General features: G+C 42.1%; 2 protein-coding genes across 4 annotated transcripts in view; both read left to right on the top strand.

Annotated features, from left to right (window-relative positions):
• LOC135493798 (cholecystokinin receptor type A-like) overlaps window positions 1–18,077 on the top strand; it is a 52,095-nt gene extending 34,018 nt beyond the window's left edge. Inside the window, exons 3-6 of one of the 2 annotated variants that reach the window (XM_064781374.1) lie at window positions 11,250–11,618; window positions 13,616–13,675; window positions 15,053–15,544; window positions 17,075–18,077. In XM_064781374.1, coding sequence (XP_064637444.1) covers window positions 11,250–11,618; window positions 13,616–13,675; window positions 15,053–15,544; window positions 17,075–17,133 — 980 coding nt within the window. In that variant the 3' untranslated portion in view covers window positions 17,134–18,077. The remainder of the gene's footprint in view (window positions 1–11,249; window positions 11,619–13,615; window positions 13,676–15,052; window positions 15,545–17,074) is intronic. The other variant, XM_064781375.1, reaches the window with a different exon arrangement.
• A 372-nt stretch (window positions 18,078–18,449) lies between these two features.
• Window positions 18,450–22,170, top strand: LOC135493843 (uncharacterized). 2 transcript variants are annotated; one of them, XM_064781456.1, is made up of 2 exons: window positions 18,450–18,850; window positions 20,967–22,170. In XM_064781456.1, the coding sequence occupies exon 2, from the start codon at window positions 21,173–21,175 to the stop codon at window positions 21,866–21,868; it is 696 nt and encodes a 231-aa protein (XP_064637526.1). In that variant the 5' UTR covers window positions 18,450–18,850; window positions 20,967–21,172; the 3' UTR covers window positions 21,869–22,170. The 2 variants fall into 2 exon arrangements, with proteins under 2 accessions (XP_064637526.1, XP_064637527.1); XM_064781457.1 differs by lacking the exon at window positions 18,450–18,850 and adding an exon at window positions 20,376–20,555.
• The last annotated feature ends 91 nt before the right edge of the window (window positions 22,171–22,261 follow it).

Below are 22,261 nucleotides of genomic sequence, written 5' to 3'. Positions count from 1 at the left end.
GGCGGTTCAACTCTTTGCTGTCGTATAAGAGTATTGTGTTGAAAATATTTTACTTCGGGCAAATTCTTCACTTAGTGTTGTATGATAGAAGACAATGAGTCTGTATTCATGAAAAATATTTTTACTGACAGCCATGCACGATAGGAAGTAAATGTTTACGCGCAAAATATATCAAAGTCGCGCCAGGCACGCTGCAGAATTGTCACCGCTAAATGTAATTTATAATGTTATTTTCTCCGTGGTGAATACTAAGAATTAGTAAAGACTAGTCTTTATTAATCCTTCTTAGTCAAAAGGTTCTCATTGATGAAAATAGCTTCATACTGATAAGTCTGCTTTTATCGACGTGCTTAGCTGAGAGTACAGTGTATACTGCCGGCCAAAAATTGCGCCGAGGCAAGTCGCAGAAATCAATTATCTTCTCATCTGAGAATCGTAAGATGTATGTCGAGCCGTGGGGCGTTCCGGCCCTACCCAAACAATTCGTATATCGTGGTTAATAACTAATCACTGCGATTGAGGGTACATTCTACTATAGGGCAGACTTAGAAGACACATATTGCATGCTGGGGATAATTTTTGATGTCGCTAGGCAGGAGATTTGATTGCTCCTTTGATGTCTGGTTGGATTCCGGCGTATGATTGAAACGACAAATCGAGAGATTTACCGTAAGTTTTTTTCAATCGCAGTTACCTGCTTTACTGGTCTATACTCCATCACCGGCGCTGAAAAAACGTATAGGCTGAACTGTGGAGCGGGACCGCGAAGGATGCCGACAGATTTAGTGTAGTGCTACACGTGGCGGCTCATGGTGGTGAGCAGGGGTATTATCCTCCTGCCACCTTATTCCAATGCCCGAGTTGTCCCTTTAAGATAACGTTTCCCGAGGTAAGCATATCGTCCCCTATTTCCTTACAAGGGCGGCGAGATACTGGATGTGATCAATCATGTTGTCAAACTGATAAAGCTTATTCCCGAGAGCTAATTTTACCCAAGTCATATGTCACAGCAAGAGTACTGTTGAATAGGATGGTACAAATGAGGTCGTTTGTGTCGGGCCCACCCTATACTAGCAGTCTGCTGATGATCTCAAAGAAGGAAACAAAAACTTGTTGTATTAGTATCGAAATATGGGATAATCGTTGAGAACGATTTGTGTGCCCACGACATTAGGCTGTACATGTAGAGACCTAGGATCAGGGACGGTGTAGTCCGCTATTCAACATGAAGGCTACCATAATAGAGGCCGCCATTGTTTTCTAGAAACATCGTATACTGTACTTTGACAAAATAGCGGAATCGAGTCTCAAGTCACATAAAGACTGCCTGATGAGGTACTCTTCCGTACATTCACCACCATTGATTCTTGAACAATTGGCTGCATTATGGGATTGGAAGCACCACTGGCTTCCCGTTCTTTCCGCAGGATATGCCGCCATTATCAGCGCGGGTTACACACCTACCCATTGGCGGATGTCAGCTGCACTAAATTGGCTGTACGATGAGGGGATGAATTCACCTACCTCGGACAGGTCACACTAAAGTTGTGACGACCGGAAGGTCAGGACACCGTTAGTGTGGTAATGAGATGGGTTGACCTCGCCGTCACTCGGAACTGGTTTCACTAGAAGAAGTCACGACAGGATAGTTTCAAAGGACACCATGAGTCCGTGTATTACGAGCAAGGTTGACGGTGGTGAGAGGACTTAGGTCTCAGAATTTATCCGTTTCGTGGCTTAAGCCTTCGCATGCTTTTAATCGACATTAAATTGGGAAGCGTCTTCAATGAAGACTATAGGCAGGAGTCAGACAGGCATGAGTTACAAGATGTCGTTGATGAGGCTCACAGTATATATAGCAGCACCATTCACGCTTGTACGAGGAATACTTTTATCAGTATAGTCAAAATAAGACCCAGTATTCATGACTAATTAGGTCAGTTCGACCATCTAAAATGAAATAAAAGCATCAGATGAGTTCCAAAAATGTCCAAGATGTTAGTACAACCAAAGGGAGTACATTCATCGCCAACAACAGCCGACATGTATATTTTGTAGTTTAACAAGTTGTTTTCTGCTCAATTATATATGAAGTTACTTTGATGTAAACAGCATGAATGGTCGCCTCTCCAAATCTCCTCGTACTTGCCATCTCATAATTAGGGCTGTCCAATCTCCCCAAAATACTCTCAACCTGTGTTTTTTTACCGCCAAGAAGTCTTAACCTTATAAAAATCCTTTGATCCCTATGCCGATACTTCCACCACGACGACCTAATGCCGGGCATCATTGAAATTGATTAAACACGACTTGGCGTCTAGATTTTCAAAGGCGTCGACTCTATGTCGCCAGTCAGTAAATACGACAATTTTGTCAAAGTATGTTTTGTTTCGTGACATGGTGGACGAATCAAGAATTTCCGGTGCTTGCACCAAGAAGAACTCGCGCTCTTCCCCAGCGCTTATTTTCATGTGCTATCTACCAATAACCTGCGGCGGAGTTGAAAGAGAACTAACTACGAATGACTGGCCTTATCGTTTTCTTCTCAAGGATGGTGAAAGCAAACAATCGTGACTGCGATTTGTGGGTGGATTTTCCTTGTCCTCATTATGTTCCGTCTTGGCTGAGTGCGAAACCATGGCATCATCCGAAAGGAAAGGAACCAAAGTATATAGGCATGTTAGGCAAAGATAACGCAGTAAGAACGTCCTTTTGGTTATGTTTTCTCTGTCGAGAAAATGGTTAGATGTTGCTGACTATGTACATAGTTATTGTTATGAAGCGCTATCTTTCTAAGGATGACACTGCGAAATGTGCGCATTATTACGTGTACTCTGCTCTCCGCGGGGAAATCATTTTGCTGTCAACTTTCATCAATGAATAGAGAAAAAGCGGTAAATGCCAACATGCCGATGTCTTCCGTAAGAAAGTTCTCGGCATCGTCTCGATTCTCCCCCACTGCAGTATTACAATTGAAGACATTTACAATTAAGAAATATTGACGTCAGTTATTGTTTATAGGTTTGATTAACAAAACGACCGATTTTTTGCTAATGAGAAAGCCCTGCTTTATAAAACGCGCTGCTGCTCTTACTTAGTCTTGAAAGAAAATCCATTTGCTATTCTTTCGTTGATGGTGATAACTGTTTCTCCGCGAAGTCTTTTTGGGTGGGTGTCTCATTGCTCTATACTTTCTTTCTTACTCTATATTCGGTATCTTGCGGCAAGCAGCTACAATGCCGCCTACATTTTTACTCTATACATGATTAATATGGACAATAATCAGCAGCTGCAGTATCCTTTATTCGTGCAACAAAACTATGTCTTTGCGTGCAAGAACAGTGCAAAAGGTGTAGCTGATAAGCGCTTTGCTCAGGGTTCACCAAAGCTTCCACGGAAAGATGCAATAAGATTGTTTTAAAATATCATTCAAAGTTCCATGTTTGCGCTGTTGTAGAATTGATCGCGATTCGCTTTCATCTTCATTGGAGTCGGTATTGGACCAGCAGATGTAATCTCATTGTGATATAGTGGTTTGCGTTAAACCCAATGACACGACCCGATGTCATGCCATTGTCTGATTGATGTATAGGTTTGTGTTAACCAAATACAATCCGGTGTCATTTCCTCGTCAGAGTGATTTGTTGGTTTATGTTAGTTAACTCTTTACAACAAGACACCACAATGCCAATGCAACCGAGACCCTGTTGCTAAATCGGCGTTAGAGTCAAACGCCACCATAAGGATGCATCTTACAGGTGGCTGCAGCTCAACTATTCATGGTACACATAAACTGTGACCTGTGATGAAGCTAAGCCGCGATCCAGCCCGCGGCTGTCATCAATATGACCAAGGAGTCGACTAACCATCAGCTAAACGAACATCTTTCAGTTGTAAATATGGCCCAAATAAGGGATTACCATTCTATACCATTCTATACAAGGGTCCATTATGGTTCATCCGATTCAAAGGGACTTTTTGATGAATTGCCTCCAAACATACCGTTAATACCTCTTCCCATGATGAAGCTCTATGGATGGAGCTAAGCCCCGATCTAATCTTAGACTGTCAATCAAAACAGATAACAAAAAGAAATCTTGCGTTGCAAAGCTCTATTTGCTGATCATTATACCCAAATTTTCATATTAGTTATAATTATAGCGGCTAAAAGCTTATTACATGGTGAAGCAAAGCCCGCCGGAATCCAGCTAATGACTGTCACCAAGACCATCAGCCAACCCGGTCACTCTTTTTTGTTACGACGATTTAGTTGGTACCCCTATCCCGCCCACTAAAGTATTGGTCATTCTCAGCCTCCTTCTTCATCTTCCAACAACTATCAGCCGTTGATAATGGACAAATTTGCCGCTGATACCTCGTCTTGTGAAGCTAAGCTGCGATTAAAGCTGTCACTGCAGTTAATTGACCAAAGCTGTGGACCATTAGCTAAACGAAACGTTCTTGTCAGTGGCATTTCTTTGGTAATATCCTCATTAATGTGTGGCCATTGCATATTCTAGCATATCTAACGGCGACAGGTTCCTGATGCACAGGTTTGCTGAAACTTTTCATCTGAACCATGATCAAATTTGTCCATGACTGCTCTCAATGGAGCAAGAGTGAAGCAAATATTCTTATCACTTGTTTTTTTTAAAGGTATGTGTTGTCATCAATTACTGCGCTAAATCATTTACACGACACTCGTTGATCATGTTAATGATAGTTCAGGAGGAAGAGGGACAAATTAAAAAATATCATCGTTAAAATGCATTTTCATAGTTTTTACTTCGCGGTTCGTAGCTCTTTTGCAAGGCTCGCAAAACCTGCCTATTGACCAAGACTATCGACCATCAACAAAAAAGAACTCGTTACAGTGTCTCAAAGATTCCATGGTTTCGCTGTTGCAAATGAATGTTGACTTGAGAGCGGGCGAATGACCATAATAGGAGATATGCTGTCTTTTTTCCCGGCCGTGCATCGGTAGAATCCCCTTGCGGATTACTGTCAGCTAACCATACACCTTGAGAGTCAGGGTGACGTTTATTATACTGCGTGTTTCAAAAATATATTGACACTTTTGATTCGTTTTATCTCCTTGGTTATGAGACTGAAATGATTTCCAATTTTTTGTTGTTGATTGGTTCAGGTCGCCGTGAAATCGCGATATTCTCGGCCTGGAAGCCTATAAAGCTCACAGCTTTAATACCGATAAAGCAAGCTATAATTGCTTCCAATGAAGACGAAATCGTCGCATCAATTCAGACACTCACAGCAGCTAAGCTTCCGCGATGCTGTTTCTGATAATGAATATTGACAAGACGCTACAGCAATATTTGTATGGTGTGTGCATTTTTATTTTGCTTTTCTTATATTCGCATCATCAGCTAACATGAACTCTCGTTATAAACTATAGGGTGGATACATCTCCGAGGATTTGACAACTTACCTGACGCGATCTGAGTAGCGAAAGGGATCAATTTGGTCGTAGCAGTACAGTCGCTTTCCTTATACTGAATGTTCTTCTGTCGTCTTCTTCTCCTTTTATCAGGGAACAGCAGTCCTATGCGTAGTCTCTTTCTCATAGTTCAGTTCAACATTTCTGACTTTGATTTTATATAATATAATCTTAGCAGGAAATTAGATTTGGCAAAAAATAAATCAAAAAACGTTCTTCTTTCATGTTGCATACTCATGTCAACATTGAAGTTTTTTAGATTATTATGTTGTCAATGTGTTTTTATTAATTATTGCATCCAGGGATAATAAGAATTCAATTTCCCTTTAAACGAATTAAAACGTTTTTTCACTTGTTTGTGTTCACTTCGCCGAAATAACCTACGACATCGGCAAAAAGTTGCTCAATGATAAAGGATGCGTGTAGAGTAATTGCATTCTCGAGCGAGCTTTGATTTTTCCGTTACGCCTTAAAAATTTGCGAATCACTCCGGCGAGCCACAGGTTCGATGCTGTCAGGTCGCAGTGGTAAAAAGCCGCATATCTACTGGAAAGGAACAATCGGCAGCATAATCTCTCATTAGAGAAACTCATGTTGATTTCTCTAAGCCCTATATCAAAAGAATGCCCTTAAAATGCATAACCAACAAATATGAATGTCTCTGTGATCGCTCAAAACTTCAGTAATGAAACCGCTCAGGAACATACTGGGTATCAACCTGAACTTACATAACAGTGTTTGGGTGAAATTTCGCCGAATATTGGTTTGTCATCAAGAGAAGATAGCAAGTAATGCTCTACGTCCCTCATAGCAGTGATTATCTTCACTTCGTATTCTTCACATCAACCATCTCCGTATGTCATCTCGCGGAGGTCCTAATATCATGAAAGAGCTGTCGGAAGGCTGCAGCCTTTTCTCAAAGAAGCCACCAAATCACATTACCAGACTGTGCAAGACACTAATGAGGTTAGGTGTCATGGCGGTAAAATTAAATCCGGTATTATCAGGCACGGAAATCATGTTAGGAGGCGGAGCCGGGTTTCCTAGCACATCCGTTCCGTTGAGAGAAATCGTATTTACCATCAGAAAGCCCATTAGGCCGGCGAGGAGCCCGGCAGTCGTGCTAACCTCCTAATGACTGGTCGCTGAACCCGCTAACCAATATGATTTACCGATTTGAAAACGATCCTTTCAGCGCTCCTAACAAATGAAGGCTTGGGAAACACTCAGAAACGGAAACAATCTCAAAAAAGGTACACGGTTACCACGTAAGGCCAGTAGCAGAGTACCTACAGCTGTATTCAGTCGTATGGAGTTCATCAAACTACATCGAACGTGTCGGGTTAAAGCAAGTAAGAAAACTTACAGTCTTCTTTCTACTCGCAACTACTTCTCCGAGGCGTGCATTTTGTGCTTTCGCTATAGTTGTGGTTCCACTACAGGGTTTAGATCCGTTATTATCATTGTGCGCATTACATATCTCACCATACACTGCTGAACGGACCAATAAACTATCAACTATCAATCTATTTGACTTGCTATTTATTCCATCCCGTCTTGCCTATTAGCATCGAACACTACAAATCTTTTACTAAAATGTCGAAGGTAGCCGCAAGAAATAACGATGTTTATGCCAATCCATTTCCGGTAAGCTAGAGTGCCCTGCAGCTCACTTCCTCTCCTCCACGAGCGTCTGATCCTTGTGGAGAGGCTATTACTGGAGCAATCATTGCTTTCCCTTATATGTAGGTTCTTAATACAAATCTAAGGAATAGAATAATGTATCACGAAGTACAGCCAATAGGGGAAAGCTAAGATAGAGGTAGTCGGCCGACCCATGATGGTACCACTTGCTCAGCGATGATTCCTTTTACGGCTGATTAAGTATACCTTCAACTATGACGAAACCCGTGGATCGTCGAGGACACTTCGTTTCCGCCGAATCCAGACATCATTATCCTGTTCACTTAGGAGTCTCGGAGTCACTCTAAAGACATTTGTTTACAACTGATTACACGTGAACTATTATCCAGTCATCCCACAATCTTCTTATTGTCTCAAATTGAGGTAATGCACAAAGCGACTGACTGGTCGTACGACAACAAGACCTCGCTTAGTAGAAGGTCCCAGCAATAGCCACCCTTTTATAACGAGTCGTCATTATGGGAATTCAGACTGACTTATCGAGGTCGTTCCGATTTTGCCGCTTGTCAACTACGGGATTGACGACATTTCGTCTCACTTCTGAAGGATTAGTACAAAACTCTTTGATCTTCAAAATTAAGGCATCGTCATTCCGTTATAACCCTAAGCAGCATAACCTATAGGCAGCATCTTAATATTTGAAGAAAGTCTCTCACCCCGCTATTCCCACGGATAAGTCTTTTGTTTAACAATTGATAACTTATCTCAATCTTCTTATTGTCTCAAATAGTGTTGAGGTCAGGCAATGAATGATCGATCGAATGACAACGAGACATCGCCCACAAGTCTGCAGTTGCCTTAAGCCTTTGCCAATAGACACACATCCATGTCAGGAACAGAACGATCAATGATATCTTGTTTGTTCTTATGCGGTCGTTATTCCCTCATCTAGCTCTTATTCTTTGGTAGATGGTTTCCGTTCCGCTGTAGATTCGTTATAGTAGATCTTATTCTTCCGCTGATAGATGCGCCCGGAAATTCCCTTTTTGTTGGTGACGATACGACCAGCGTTGATTATTGGTTTTGAACCGTTGCTGTTCCAGAAAATTAATACTCTTGTAGCCTACCGATTTCTCCAATTATTTTCTCATTGTTTCAGAGTTGGTTGAAGTCGGGCACATACATGTATCCATGGATCGAGTGACAACAAGACACCGCTTAATGACCCAATCTGCGGTTGTTGAATCGTATACCTAGAAGCATTTTCCAATAGCTAGTTCAACAAAATAATAGAACCCTGTCCCATTGCTTTTTAGTCGTATTTCCTGCCGCTGGTTCTTCTTATTCTCTTGATAAATGGTCCTTGGCTGTCTCTCGTTTGTCTGATTATGCTAGGTTCTGGTCATAGATTTGATGCCATACCCAGCACCAGACATTGAAATTTAATCCAATCACATTTGGAGGAATTTCGCTCTCCTCAAATGCTGGACCTTTTTATTTTGTGCGATCAAATATCACCAGTCATCACGTCAGCATTGATTTAGAGATATTTGTGCGCTTCGCAGTATTGCTCAAATCGATCTATCATTTCATTTAAGTGTCTGCTATTACAGGCAATTTATACATAAGCCGACCAATTTTCATTTTTAAAGATGTAATGATCGTGTTGGCATTGTCAAAAGCACGAATCGTCACTTCTTGAGAATCGATTCGATGTATAAACACTCATTTCAGTCGTGCTAAAAGTCAGGAAATTCAGTAAAAGAAAATATTCGTCACTGACCTAACAGATGTTAAGAATGAGTACCGTACGTGCCGTAAAACTACATAACAGGTCGCATTACCTACCAATAACATTCTCCTGATGAGATGGGATGGTCGCGGAGTTCATCTCATATTCAACTGGCTAATCGGCGGACATCGATCGCGGGTTGATTGGCTCGATTGACATTATTCGATCATCGAAGATAGGTATCAGTTGATAGGGTTATTTTGGCAAGCAAAATTACGGCTGACGAGTTGCCGTATAGGATCGACACCAGTCATTGTACATGTATATAGAAGCATCAAGGAGTAGACTTCTTAAAATACGGATGAAAACCATGTTTCCTTCCGTACAGAAAAGTTTGCCATATTCGAAATTTTCGCTCGTTGCTAAGGAGCACGGTTCAGTTGCGCAATCGGCGTTGGAGACAAACGCCAGCGTTAGCTTAACAAAGCGTTGCCTCCTTCACCCGTAAATTCTATTTAAAACAGTAGCGCTAGGACTTACATGTAACGCCAACGTTATTGCTGATGCCGATTGAGCAACTGGCCTTTGGATTTTGGTATCGTGCATTGGGGTGCTTGGAAAATCAAAATCTAAACTGTCGTTTTGTGTTTTCAAACACCTGCCCCTGGCAGTTTACATGGCTTGTCAGGTTTCTTGAAGCAAGACATCTTCCCAGGCGAACATCAGTCTGGCATTCTGTTGATCAAGCCAGATTATACGGCAGCGCCAGGTTGCCGCCCAACTCATGTTTTTCATAAGTAGCAATTGCTCAGGGTTAATAGCATTTGGTAGGGAAGCCATTTAGCACTTAGGAATCGAATTAATGAACGAAGCATTATTCTGGGGCGAGGAAGCCTGCAGAGCCAAGATCTAGTGGTTACCAATCGGTTGACCATGTCACCGCTGTAATTATTCCGGCGTGTTCGGGCGTGACTCATATGCCCGATAGACGTCAGATCGCTTGCATCACAGGTTTGGCCTTGAGATGAAGTTGGTAGGAAAACAAACCCTGACGCGTTCCTTATCTCCACTGACGTAGAGATTGCCAAATGCCCAGGGGAGAATATCCATCCATACGAGTCCTTTTATGATAACTTCAGCCTTATAAGAAACACCCATTTAATACTTCCAGCGTCAGGCGTGTTTCACAGCTAAGTTCTATTGTTGCTATGGCTCCAGAAATGGGTGAGACAATATAAAACATAAGCAATTAAGGGTCACATTGTATATTTGATTCTGCCAGAGGCTTTTTTGATGACTTCGTGTGTATCTATCAAAGATTCGTATTCTTCCAGAAAGGCTTTTCGATATCACAATGGCGCCTGCTGTGATGAGTATACAAAAGAAATAACAAGCTATAACAATCTTTACAGAAACCAAGTCGATGACACCACCGGCTTTCAGTTGAATGATCTAAACAAGTTTTTTTTCGATAAGGCCCCAGAAACGGATAATCTGTCTTCCAATGTGGACCTCTTTCAGATGACCCGCTAGACGATATGAAAACCCTCCTCAACTCCTGCATATGAGTCAATTTCAACTGTCGATTCGAAGTTATCGTACATCTAGAATCAGTGATTAAATAATCGCCCACAATCACTCACTTATACATTCCTCTCTAAGAGGGTGACTTTCAAAGGGACGCAGGACACCACCGTCAGGAATCGTTATTAGATCCGAGAATTCAACGCGAATTGAAAGCATCTTGACCCACCATGTCTTAGGCATCGCAAGTCCCATATGCTCCTCAATTTATATTGCAACAGGGTATTTATGACACAAACCACTGGGAGCCTGGATGATTGAACCCGAAGTTCCGACAAACTGTAACGGTATCGTGCATATTAAGAAGATCCCAGTGGAACAACTCATGTATTACGACCGTTTTTGACAAACCGCTTTCGGAGGTTAATGGAAGGCAGGCTTCGTAATACGACGAACGGCGGTGATAAATACGGTGTACGAATGTTTATGATGCGCGTAAATCAGCCTTGTTGTTTCTCAGTACGAGGAATAGTGAAATATTTGTGAACCGCTCATGACTAGTCCTTCATAGACATCCGTACTTCAATCGTTCGTAAGGGTTTCGAAACCTGCCTGGTAAATAAGTGCATTAACTTTACCAATGGGTTTGTCGTCCCATTGCCAGCTCCGAGCGCAACTGATGAGGTCACTTCGTTGAAAAAGAGGCGGCAGCCGAGCAATGTGCAAAGCAATGCGGTAGTGGATGCGCTATCAATCACCGCCATTTTCCTAAATACAAAATTTTGCGTACCCTTATGCAGAAATCAAACTTGCACTAATCCCGACTTGCCAAAGAACCTGCATGTTGGTGTATTAGTATCTCTTTAATCGCCTCTCTTTTTCTTCTCCTTCCAGGTGTCTCCGTTGGAGTCAGCGCCTTCACGTTAGTCGCCATCGCCATGGAACGCTTCTTTGCCATCTGCCAGCCCCTGCGTTCTAGACGGTGGCAGACACTCTCGCACTCGTACAAACTCATCGTGGCGGTTTGGATCACCACTGGAATCATCAACATACCAACTGCTGTCTTCACAAAACTCTGGGAGCTCAAGAACGGAGCACACAAATGCATAGAAGAGTTACCCGACCCGACTTTCGAGAAGATCTACCAAGTTTTCATTGCAACTGTCTTTCTATTGCTTCCCTTTATCTTGATGCTGCTGGCTTATACGTTCATTGCCTCCACGTTGTGGCAAGGGATAAGGATGGACATGCGTTCAAATCAAGGTATGTATACACACAGAGGAGGCGACGGATGGTCATCACATAGTTCTCTTGTGAATCACTTCGCCACAGCCCCCCTATACCTCCTCTTCACCTTTAGTTAACGATGCCCCTTCGCCTTGAGTTAACGACATCGTTACTCATTGATGAGTTCCAACTAATTAAATGACTGCTTTGACTCCGCTACATTATTCTCAATTACCTCGTTCACCTGAACCGATTACTTGCAAACTTGCCTCACAAGGCCGGCACATCAGTAGCCAAATAGTTCCAAGGGAGTTACGTGCTCCGTTGCTTCACTTTGTCCCCTGTCTGGTAGAGCATGAGAGAAAGTCGATCACTTCGACCAAACCATTAGCTGTTAACGTTGTTGGGTGTCGGATTTGAATTTCTTGAGATAATGCCTACACCCATTATTCGGTCATCCATTGCAAGTACACGGCGTCCTGAGTGAGCCCCAACATTCCAATGGACGTTCAACAGCCATAAGGCATGACAGGAGGCCGTGGCCGGGTAGCCAGAATATTGGAAATGACTTGTTCGTTATTCATGTCACGAGTACCATGTGTAAAGTGGTGTTAAACGTTCAACGTGAACTCTAACCCAGTCTTCAAAATGCACTTGCTGCTACGTGAGAACTCCGCTGAAATCTCCAGAATCCATTGACAAATGAAATATGAAAAAAATACGCAGGCGTGCAGGCAGAAGCGGCTTACAGTGAGTGATAGATTAACAGTTGAGGTGTCTTTTATAAATCCATTTATTCCTGGCGTAACACTGTAAACATATCAAGAATATCTTCCTCTTCATTACATGGAATTTAAAAGATATAAGCTTAACTCCAGTGGGGTTGTGTTCGTACACTTAATAAAAAGTTTTCCCATTGTCGGTGTCTGCATTCACATGATGGTACCTTTTATAATGCCATACATCACCAAGTAAGGAGAGATATTTAGATAGATGTCTAAAGTTTTCTTAAAAACATCCTTAGATAATATACCAGCGATTATAAATGCAACTTTAGAAATGTATTGAAGATACATGTATGCTTGTCTCGGGAGGAGGGCAGTGCCTTCGTGTTTACCATTGAAATCCTTAGTGATGGAATATCATTGCACCTAGCGATCAAAAGTAGTATCAGTCGATGCTCGGGAGAATCTCTAATGAAGAAATGTGAGACCAGATTATTTCAATTCGATCCGTAGTTCTACATGTAGTCTTAAGCCAATTTTATAGTCGGGTTCCTCAAATTCTTACTGCGGATCAAATTATTATCGACATTGCTGCCAATTTGGACCGAATCAAAGATATCTTGGTCTCATCTTTCCTCAAGTTTCTTGAGTTTGATGGTGGCGGGTATACATGCTTGTCTGTTTTTGCCTCCCTGTATACAGTTTGTATGCTTCATTCTCTCTGCTGGCAAGGAAACACCTTGAATATCAAACCAACGTCTATTATCTCTTTTGCAAAGACAGTGCTTTCAGTTCATCCAGTTTCGTTCTGTTAGCGTGAAGTTTTTGAATGAGGAGTGTCTCGAGATAAGGCTGAGTCGGCTGATATAATTATTATAATGTTCCCGTATAGAGAGTTTCAGAGATACATCCAAAAAATTAATGTTTACAAACGGTTTATAGAACGTTTGTACACATTTTCTGATACACCCGAAAATCAACGCAGCCAACATCATCTCAAGACACTTCAGCAATCAACGGATCTCCATGAATTCATGTTGGTGGTCAGCTCTCATTCGTCTTTGTTCCATCTATGTTAGCTGTCAATGCAACTGGAAAGTATTGAGGTACAGAGACGTATGGGCTAAATTCCACTCGGACGTTGTCCCGCTCCGGTAGCCGCTGCAGGAAAAGTAGCGATAGGCCACGACGGATTTTTGCGATTCGACCACTGGCGTCGAGTGTAGTATTCTTTTTGTACTGTAGCGGTAAATGCCCTTTAACTGTTTCACATTCTCCATTCTACAATTTTCTTCTGATCTTTTCTAGTCACAATATGCTGTGGGAAAGCACTGAAAAGTTGTGCTTGTGGATCACGCCCCGATGAAGGTAACATTTCATTGTAACTACATGTACCATGATGTATGCAGACTACACGCTACAGTGTGGCATTAGCATTACAGCGGGCCGAGGGTTCACGTATAAGTGCGTAAATCAACTAGGAAGAAACGTAAGGCCCAACATGCGTTATTTCCTCTTGCCAGTACCCAATGATCTTTGGTGTATCTCATTACTAATCCAGAAGACACTTCTTTCCTTGCCAACACCCTCGGCCCTTTTGTCTAAAAGAAAATTCTTCATAAACCCTTCTTAGCTTATCAAAGGTTTCCACAAACCTTCTTCCACAATACCTTCCAACACCTTGCATGCTTTCCTTGATCGTCCATCGTACTTTATCCATCGTGCATAGTTTGCAAGCGTTACTTCTCTTAGTCCCTCTCTTCCGTTGTGATGTTAGTATCGGTAGTATACTTGCGCTTTATCTACTGCTTTTAATAGCACGAGGGGTTATATTCAATAACTTTCCTCCGCTTCCGAAAAACCATGCCATAATTTGAATTACCAATGCTAGGGGTTGAGCCCAGTTTTTCCCATACATCGGTATTTCCTCCGTTGCCTCCGCCCATATTGGACGCGCGATGTAATAATGTCAATACATTGAAGGTCAAGATAAGTTTTTCCATGCCGGAAACTGCAACGGGAAAATTTCCCAGTGGAACCAGACATTCAATCGCTTTTTTTGTAGATCAATTTTTTTACATCTGATGTGAGCCAGACTACTTCAATTGAGGCTAAACTATTGGATATGACATCAATATAACCTGTGATCGACTGTTTGTATACCCAGTGGAATACTTTACAAAAAATGTACGTCAATGTTGGTGGAAATACATTCATATTATAATGGTCAAGTTTAGTTCAAGTTTATCATAGTGACAAGAACAATATGGAATGATACAAAATTACATATATGCAAAGAAATTCGAGTAACATGTATGCGAAACCTGCGTAGCTTGGCTGGCGTGCCAAACTACGTGTCCCCCTCTCCCAAACATCTTGTCGCCGTCGGCTGAACTGCATGATGCCCTATACTTGTTATTAACGACCAGGCAGAGTAGCAGACAATGGCCCTTTTATCCTCTGATTGGTTGGTCGACTGTGATGTACGCGAGATTATCCTAATTCCTCTCAATGGCTGCTACCAAGACTGATCACGTCTCAGTGATGTTGGCGGAAATTAGCTTTGAAAAACTTTCATTTCAGCCCTCATCAGTCAATGTTATAGGCAGGTGTAAGCCGAAGTGCACCCGAGGTCGAACTTTGCGTCACCCCGCTATCGCAACGTAATGTCATTTCCATTGCCGTCGTAGAAGCGATTATACATATAATGCCCACTCACAGTTACTTTCCCTTGTGTCTTTCCAGATACCATGGAGCGAGACCTTGCAAGCCACAGCAAAGACGCAGACGACTATGAATTGGCGGTAGACGAGGATTCCGAGTACACCAACACGAAATCGATCCTGAACGGCAAAACGAAACGGAAACAAAAACGTGATATACCACAAATACGACGGACACAGACTGAAAAGTCGCTGCAGGCGAAGAAACGCGTCATAAAGATGCTTTTTGCCGTAGTTTTGGAGTTTTTCATTTGCTGGACTCCGTCTTTTGTTGTTCAGACGTGGGGTACTTTCGACCCGGACACTGCCAGACAGCACGTCAGTCCCATCGTCATGTCGTCATTGCATCTATTCAGCTATATATCAACGTGTTGTAATCCTATCACGTACTGTTTCATGAACAAGAAGTTCCGTCAAGGGTTCCTGCAGGCATTCCGTTGCTGTGGCTACCGGCGAGGACACGCCCGCAAGACCAGTGATTACTCATGCAGCAATACAAACTCATCACGGACAGGTAAACATATTGTGCTTTGTAACGGCACTTACGTTTAGCACGAGATGTGACCTTTACTTGACCTTGACCGGATTGCGGCGCTGTCGAGGTCAAATTGTAAATACTAGCTGCATGTCTGTCTTCATGGTTGCGTCTTGGTGGTAGGTAATAGAGCACTTGATTCATGTGTCTGGTTGTGGTACCTTTTGCACAATGATGATATTCAATAGTTTTTTGCACGCCTATCATTAAATTAACAGTTTATTTTTCGAGTTATCCTTTGAGAAGAGACACCACTGATAACAACAATGCAACCGATGAGGTTCACAGGAGAGTTATTGTACATAATGCAAGCGCACAAATCTGCCAATGCTATGATCCGTGATTCAGAGAATGGATATTGCCTCCAAATCTCTTCCCAATGGTTGACTCTCTAATATCAGAACGGTCTCATGATGATCGAGTGCGGAGTTTCGGATTGGGTAGGCCGATACTTATACAGAGATGTCACGGCTTATTCCGTCAGCATTGATTTCGGCTTCAACCAAAAACAGTACACCTGGTTCATTAGTACGCCCAGTGTACTTATAAAGTAGTCGATATTTTCCATTCATTATTTACCGAACTCCACTTTTCCATGCAACCTTAGTGACTGACGTAAAAGCAGGCTGTGAGAGGAACTATAAAATGCTTGTAAAATTCATTAAATAAATCATAATGACAATAACTCTTCATTCCTTTCGTTCTCTGTTTTCGCTTTCTTTCATGAGTTCATCAATTCATGATACTTTCTTTCAACATCTACATATAATGCCATACACACAAAACATAACTCAGATGAGGTTGGATGGCCGCAAACATTAGTGAATTATACATTGACACACACAACAAAAATCACCTACATGAGGTTGGCTGGCCGGAAACACTAGAGAACGATACATTGCCATACACACAAAACATAACCCAGATGAGGTTGGCTGGCCGCAAACACCAGTGAATTATACATTGACGCACACAACAAAAATCACCTACATGAGGTTGGCTGGCCGCAAACACTAGAGTACGATACATTGCCATACACACAAAAAAACATCCCCCGAGGTTGGCTGGCCGGACCGGTGTCTATACTTGTTAATTGCACTGCACGCAAAGTACTATTTTTTTAATTTTTAAATGAAGGTATGAGTTCTGCAGGGGTCGAGATATGAACAGTTCAAATTAGATTTAGAACTGAAAGGTGTGCCCACAGCGATGAGTTCGGTTGACTAGATTAGCCTACTTTCGCTATCTATACGAAGAGAAGTCGATAGGTATTCGACACTTATTTTTCTGGTCGATAGAATGTCGATGGAACATTTGGAACTCGACTCGAAATTAGAAGTGGCCCCTGGTTTGCGACTGACCGCTGCTTGAAGCTGCGAGTCTGGATATGAAGGCAAAACGTTAGTGCTCATCCCATTCGATCAGTGTAAGGAATGGGGTTAGGTAAATATCCAATCTTATTTGGAGAAAAGTTTGCCGCCTTTTGATATAGTTCCTTCTTTATTTCAGTGTTTACTTCCTTGAGAGGTCACGAGTTTGAGAAGGAACAAAAGACGTCGTATCTTTAATTGCGGCTGGGAAGTATATGCACCAACGGAAACGACATTGGAACTTTGGAGCCGCTGAATCGCAAAGTGAACGAGCAACTAACTCGCGAATAACTCGTCTGTTCATCTTGGCTGCAACTGTCGTTTAGTACATCTTTGCTGCAACAAGCTCACTATGTACACCAATGCTGCAACTATAGCTCGTTGTACATCATTGAACATCCGAAGAGGTCTTCGCGTCTCTATATGATAGCTACCTAGGGCGAGGTCGTTTGTATAATATCGTTTTGAGGATAGTGTAGTTTACAAATGTATAGCTATATGATGTAATCGTTATATATACAATGTATCTGAAATGGTAGCCGAGAAGACGTTGGACTTTATTGACAGTTTCACTAACAATTTGGCAGGAGTTGCAATCTGAATGGAACAATACATTGATCTTGGAGGAGAATCTCTCACTGTTGCAGCGTTTAGGAAGCAACAGCGGGGTGAGGTAGCCAGGGGTTCGAACAGATGGTGTATGAGGCCTCTACAATGTGTTTTTAGGCAAAATTGACTCTTTTTATATATTTGTTGAAAATTGTGCATTTGAGAGTTTATTTTATGAGGACAGCTAGATCGAAATGGATATAATGCTTGAGATCAGTACGGAATGTTTCCCGGAGAAGAAATTAAATAATGAAGAGCAGTAAAATTTGCCGAGATTTTGTGAAATCCTGTATTTGCACGTTTCGCCAAGACAAGATCTTTCAATAAAACTTGTATTGATAAATTCTTCCCAGACCAAGCAGAAAGCATGCATGTACCTATGTATAGTTCGATCAGCGCGGTGTATGTCTAAACTTCAAGTAATTGAAAACGTATTAAGAAGCGAATGGTGGTGTCGCCTCATCTACTTGTCAATTGCATTCTTTCTACAGTATAGTGTATTTCAAACAATAAATACGTTGTGAACATAAAAACGGTAAGCTTATTATTCTTTCAGTAGTACATGTACGTCATCACCCGGCCGTAATGAGCGACATGTGCAACGAATAAAACAGGTCTAGGAAATCACATGCCGATCTCTTTTTAACAGTAGGATATCGGTACATGTCGATACTTGCCGTGAAAGTACCTTTTGGATTGCCTATGATTTATTACTTCTGCCAGAAAATACAGGTACCGTACTTACTATACAGAATGACTTTATCAACACGTGGGTTATTTACCTCCTTAACTGACGGGAAATGTCACCAAGGGGCAATACAAGAAACCACTGGCAACGCAGGTGAAATATTGACCCGGGAACATTGACTTGCGATTCCTGGTGTTGGGTCCTGCTAAACAGTGAAGTGCGCACACAGAAGCCTCGTTGCCGGTGGCATATGACTACTACATGGACTGCTTGGTCGACTATTCGACAGGAGCCACGTTATTGGGCTTAAACATTTTTGGACCATTTATTCTGAGGCTCTCAAGGACTTGAAAGTGAAGCTAGTGAAGGATTGCAGAAGCGACAAACACCCATATTGAGAGAGTAAGCAGGACAACTCCAGAGGCGACGCTGACGTTCCTGTGCTCATTACAAAGGCGACGCTGAAGGGACAACCGGAGACTGCTTTCGGTGGGTTAAAGCATGGTATGTTCGCACGAGTGACTGAATCGAGAAGGACAGTCGAAGCTAAAGAAAGTGTCCCGTGTCGGCGAGTCTGTGCGCTCTTTTTGCAGGGATGATGATTTCTGCCAGATAAAGGTAAACTCTCTCATCGGTCCGACGATAGCCGCTGTGCGCAGTTCTTATGTCTCTTATCTTACAACATTACATACTAACATACAGGTAAAGATCAATGTTGTCAGCGCTCTAATTTTTTTCCTGCAGCATCCTGGCGGGGGGGGGGGGGGGGGTCAGTCAGTTTGCGTCAGTCAAAAATCAGCCAAAAATCAGCCTGAAAAACCCGTTCACCGTCACCATTCACCGTCACACGAACGCAGTCCGCACTAGGCCTACTGATGCCCCCGACCATTTTAGATTTTGTTGATCAACAAACAACTCCTTTGGTTTGTTTGGTCATGATATAACCAACAACATACAAAAAATCCCGTTAAAATACCCAGCACTTTAAATATTGACCATTCAAATAAAACCTATACCTGGGCCTACGGGTTGCCTATCCAAAGCACATCGTTCTCTCACTTGAATAAACTTTACCTACATAAAAAGGAAAATACCCACGCTTTCATACAAACAGTATAAAACCTGAGTACAAAACATCAAAAATTTAAATCTCATCCTTTGTCAGCGGGATACTCTATCCTCAGACACTAAAACTGTTAATCGGTGAAGAAGTAGAAAAAGTCCCCCGGAAAAAGTGTCCGGCTCTATTGTATTCTGATGGAGTATGTATGGTTCCAGCCATCACTGCCAATACCTCAGAGATTCAAAGCGCACAATACATTCATTGTTCCCAGATAATCTGACCTAGGACATTTCAAATTTCTACAATAGGCCTTCTATAGCATTGCCTTATCTTCCTCTAATGTTGGCACAGATCAATTGCATCAAGTTATTGTTAACCTTAATTGCAAATTTGAGAAAGAAAATGCCAACACCAAGCAAGACACTCGTTGGTATCATAGCAACGGATACCTCACAGGAAATGTATTTCCCTATATTTGAAATGAAAATTGATTGCCATGCCTTCATCATTAAAGCTGGCGGAAATGATTGATAACCACGAACTTGATGATTTCCGATGAGGTAGAGGCTGGTTTTATCATACATCTGACTCACAATAAATAACTTTTCGTCACCAAAACTGAAAGGCGTCTCAACTAAACCCCTCCACCCCTTTTCTATGAGGCCGAAATACGATTTGGTCATTGTACTGTCTATCTAAGTACATTGGTGGATGGGTCATAGCCGAGTACACAGTCATAATGCTCATCACAGACAAATCCGTCGGTGTTGTAAAGCTGATGAAAGCGAAGTGATAGACATTATACAATCACAATCGCGTTCCTTTCATCAAAATTTACTATGACAATATTTAATCTTTGTTTACAAATCTGTAGGCATGATCATTTAAGAAATTTTAGTACTGAATGGCCTTAATCCGTTGATAAAATATTTAGACATGGACGACTAATATTTACATATTACTTTTTCTAATCCTAAGTAGGCCTATTCAATCAGTGGTTTCTATGCTTTTCCTTTTAGATAGATTGAAAATTGAAATTGAGATAGAGACCTCGGCTACCAGATGGGACAGTTACTTTATCTTAATAGACCGTTTTTAATGTACTAGTAGATGGTAGAACGGGACTGTCTGTCATCGATCATAATCAGGTGGTGACAATTTGGTTTCAAATGTGATTTGCTCATCTAACGGACGAAACGGTATCTTGTAATCACTGGATAACTTTGATTCTGCTTTGAAAAGTTTAGCATTGTGTTAGTGGTAAGTTGTGCCAGCATGTTTTTGACGGGCTCATCCCATCACCATCCATCAACATCGCTGCAGTCATTATGGGGCGACCCTTCGGCACCATGCTACATGTATTCTCTCCTCCTGAAGACGGATCAAGTCACCGGTCTTTCGTCCCGTCCAGCTCCTATTATTCGGTTGCCTTCTATTGTGCCTGTAAGATGGTGTTTGCTCGGGTTCCATTGGCTCTTGTTACGTACCCAACCACCTGAGCTGGCATTTCTTGGCAACTTTCAGGAGGCTGTCTTGGCGGCCCATCTGCTGGACAACCATTTATCTGACGGACAACCAGCTCTAAAAGGGTCGGTCACAATCACTACTCACAAACGCACCGAGAAATAAGCATACCACTCAAGCCTGATCTGATTCTCTCTTTCTTTTCAGTTAACTAGGAAGATTTAACGACAGTGTGTGTACAGCTTATAGGAGTACGAATGCTGAACAGAATATCGGAAGGACCACGCGAATTATGTGAGGGCGAATTCAGCTTAGTTGAGACAAATTGAACAAACGTATTTCCGTCTTCGAGACCTCATAAGTATCAAGCACTGACGGTTGTTCACCGGAGATTAGTCATAGCAACATCTGAGATGTATACTCCAAGATGGACAGGTTCGGAGATGTGGTCGCAGCTGACCTCCCCAGTACCTAGTACGGCTGCCTCAACCCCACGGTACGGACCATTTGACGAAAAGCGCCGAGAGTTGCAAGAGCTGAAAAAGAGAGTTCAGACACACCTAGGTGAGCTAAATGTGCTGAGATCTGACTACATGGACTGGTTTAAAAAGAAAAACGATTCGTTCTTAAACGTAGTCAAATACGTTCAATACTGTCTACCAGGACTGGTCCCCGAAAATATCACGACCTTCAAACACTTCAAGGAGACTTTCGAGATGTGTCAAAGTCTCAGGAAGTCTGGGACATTCGTAAAAGATGCACAACTTCTGGAGGAATATTTCGCTTTCTGGGAAAGGTTGACAAAGTTGAAGGAGGAGGGGGACGGAATTGTGTACACAGGGGTGATGTTCTTCTGCGGAAGCATCACGAGCCTGCGACATCCAGAAATCCGCGACTACATTGACAAACTGCAAGAAAGATACACTGCACACTTCAATGACGAGTTCGATTTCACCGATGTGCATGACGAAAAGGATATACTGTTTACCTACAAAGTTAGCACAATCAACCAGCGATTTTTGGGACTCATGCAGTATCTACCGTATATTCTGCAAATTGCCAGAAAGATATGTTACTTTGCCCTGAAACTCCACGTGGAGAAGGAATAATGATGCCCATAGGCGAAAGAGAAATCGGTACTTCCCGTGTTTGCACCACGAGCAACATCAAGAATACGTCGGAAGGAAACCGAATTTTTTAACATGGTTGTGACTCTTCAGTTGTGACAGCGAAGACAACGTTCGGTTTGTCCTTGTCCCGAATTCTCTCTTGATAGGCCGTAACCACCCTTTCCGAGTTCGTAGTAATACAGTCCTTGCTGCTACATGTACTTCTCGTTCGGTGTGACATTGTTTTCTGTAGGCCTTCAGCTAGATACGTTGAGAAGAACCAGCGGAACAAACTAAAGTGATTAAACTACGATGTTATAGTATCAAATTTTAATAAACATGATTCAAAAAAAATATCTCTATTGGTCTAAAGAACACCCATGTACTCTACCT

This window comes from Lineus longissimus, chromosome 9 (genome assembly GCF_910592395.1).
Source record: "Lineus longissimus chromosome 9, tnLinLong1.2, whole genome shotgun sequence".
Classification (NCBI taxonomy): domain Eukaryota; kingdom Metazoa; phylum Nemertea; class Pilidiophora; order Heteronemertea; family Lineidae; genus Lineus; species Lineus longissimus.
The sequence above is the reverse complement of the archived record's forward strand: the minus strand, read 5'-3'. Positions and strand labels throughout refer to the sequence as shown.

Excerpts from the sequence above, each read along its gene's own strand:
- LOC135493843 (XM_064781456.1), top strand. The coding sequence starts at position 21,173 with ATGTATACTCCAAGATGGACAGGTTCGGAGATGTGGTCGCAGCTGACC.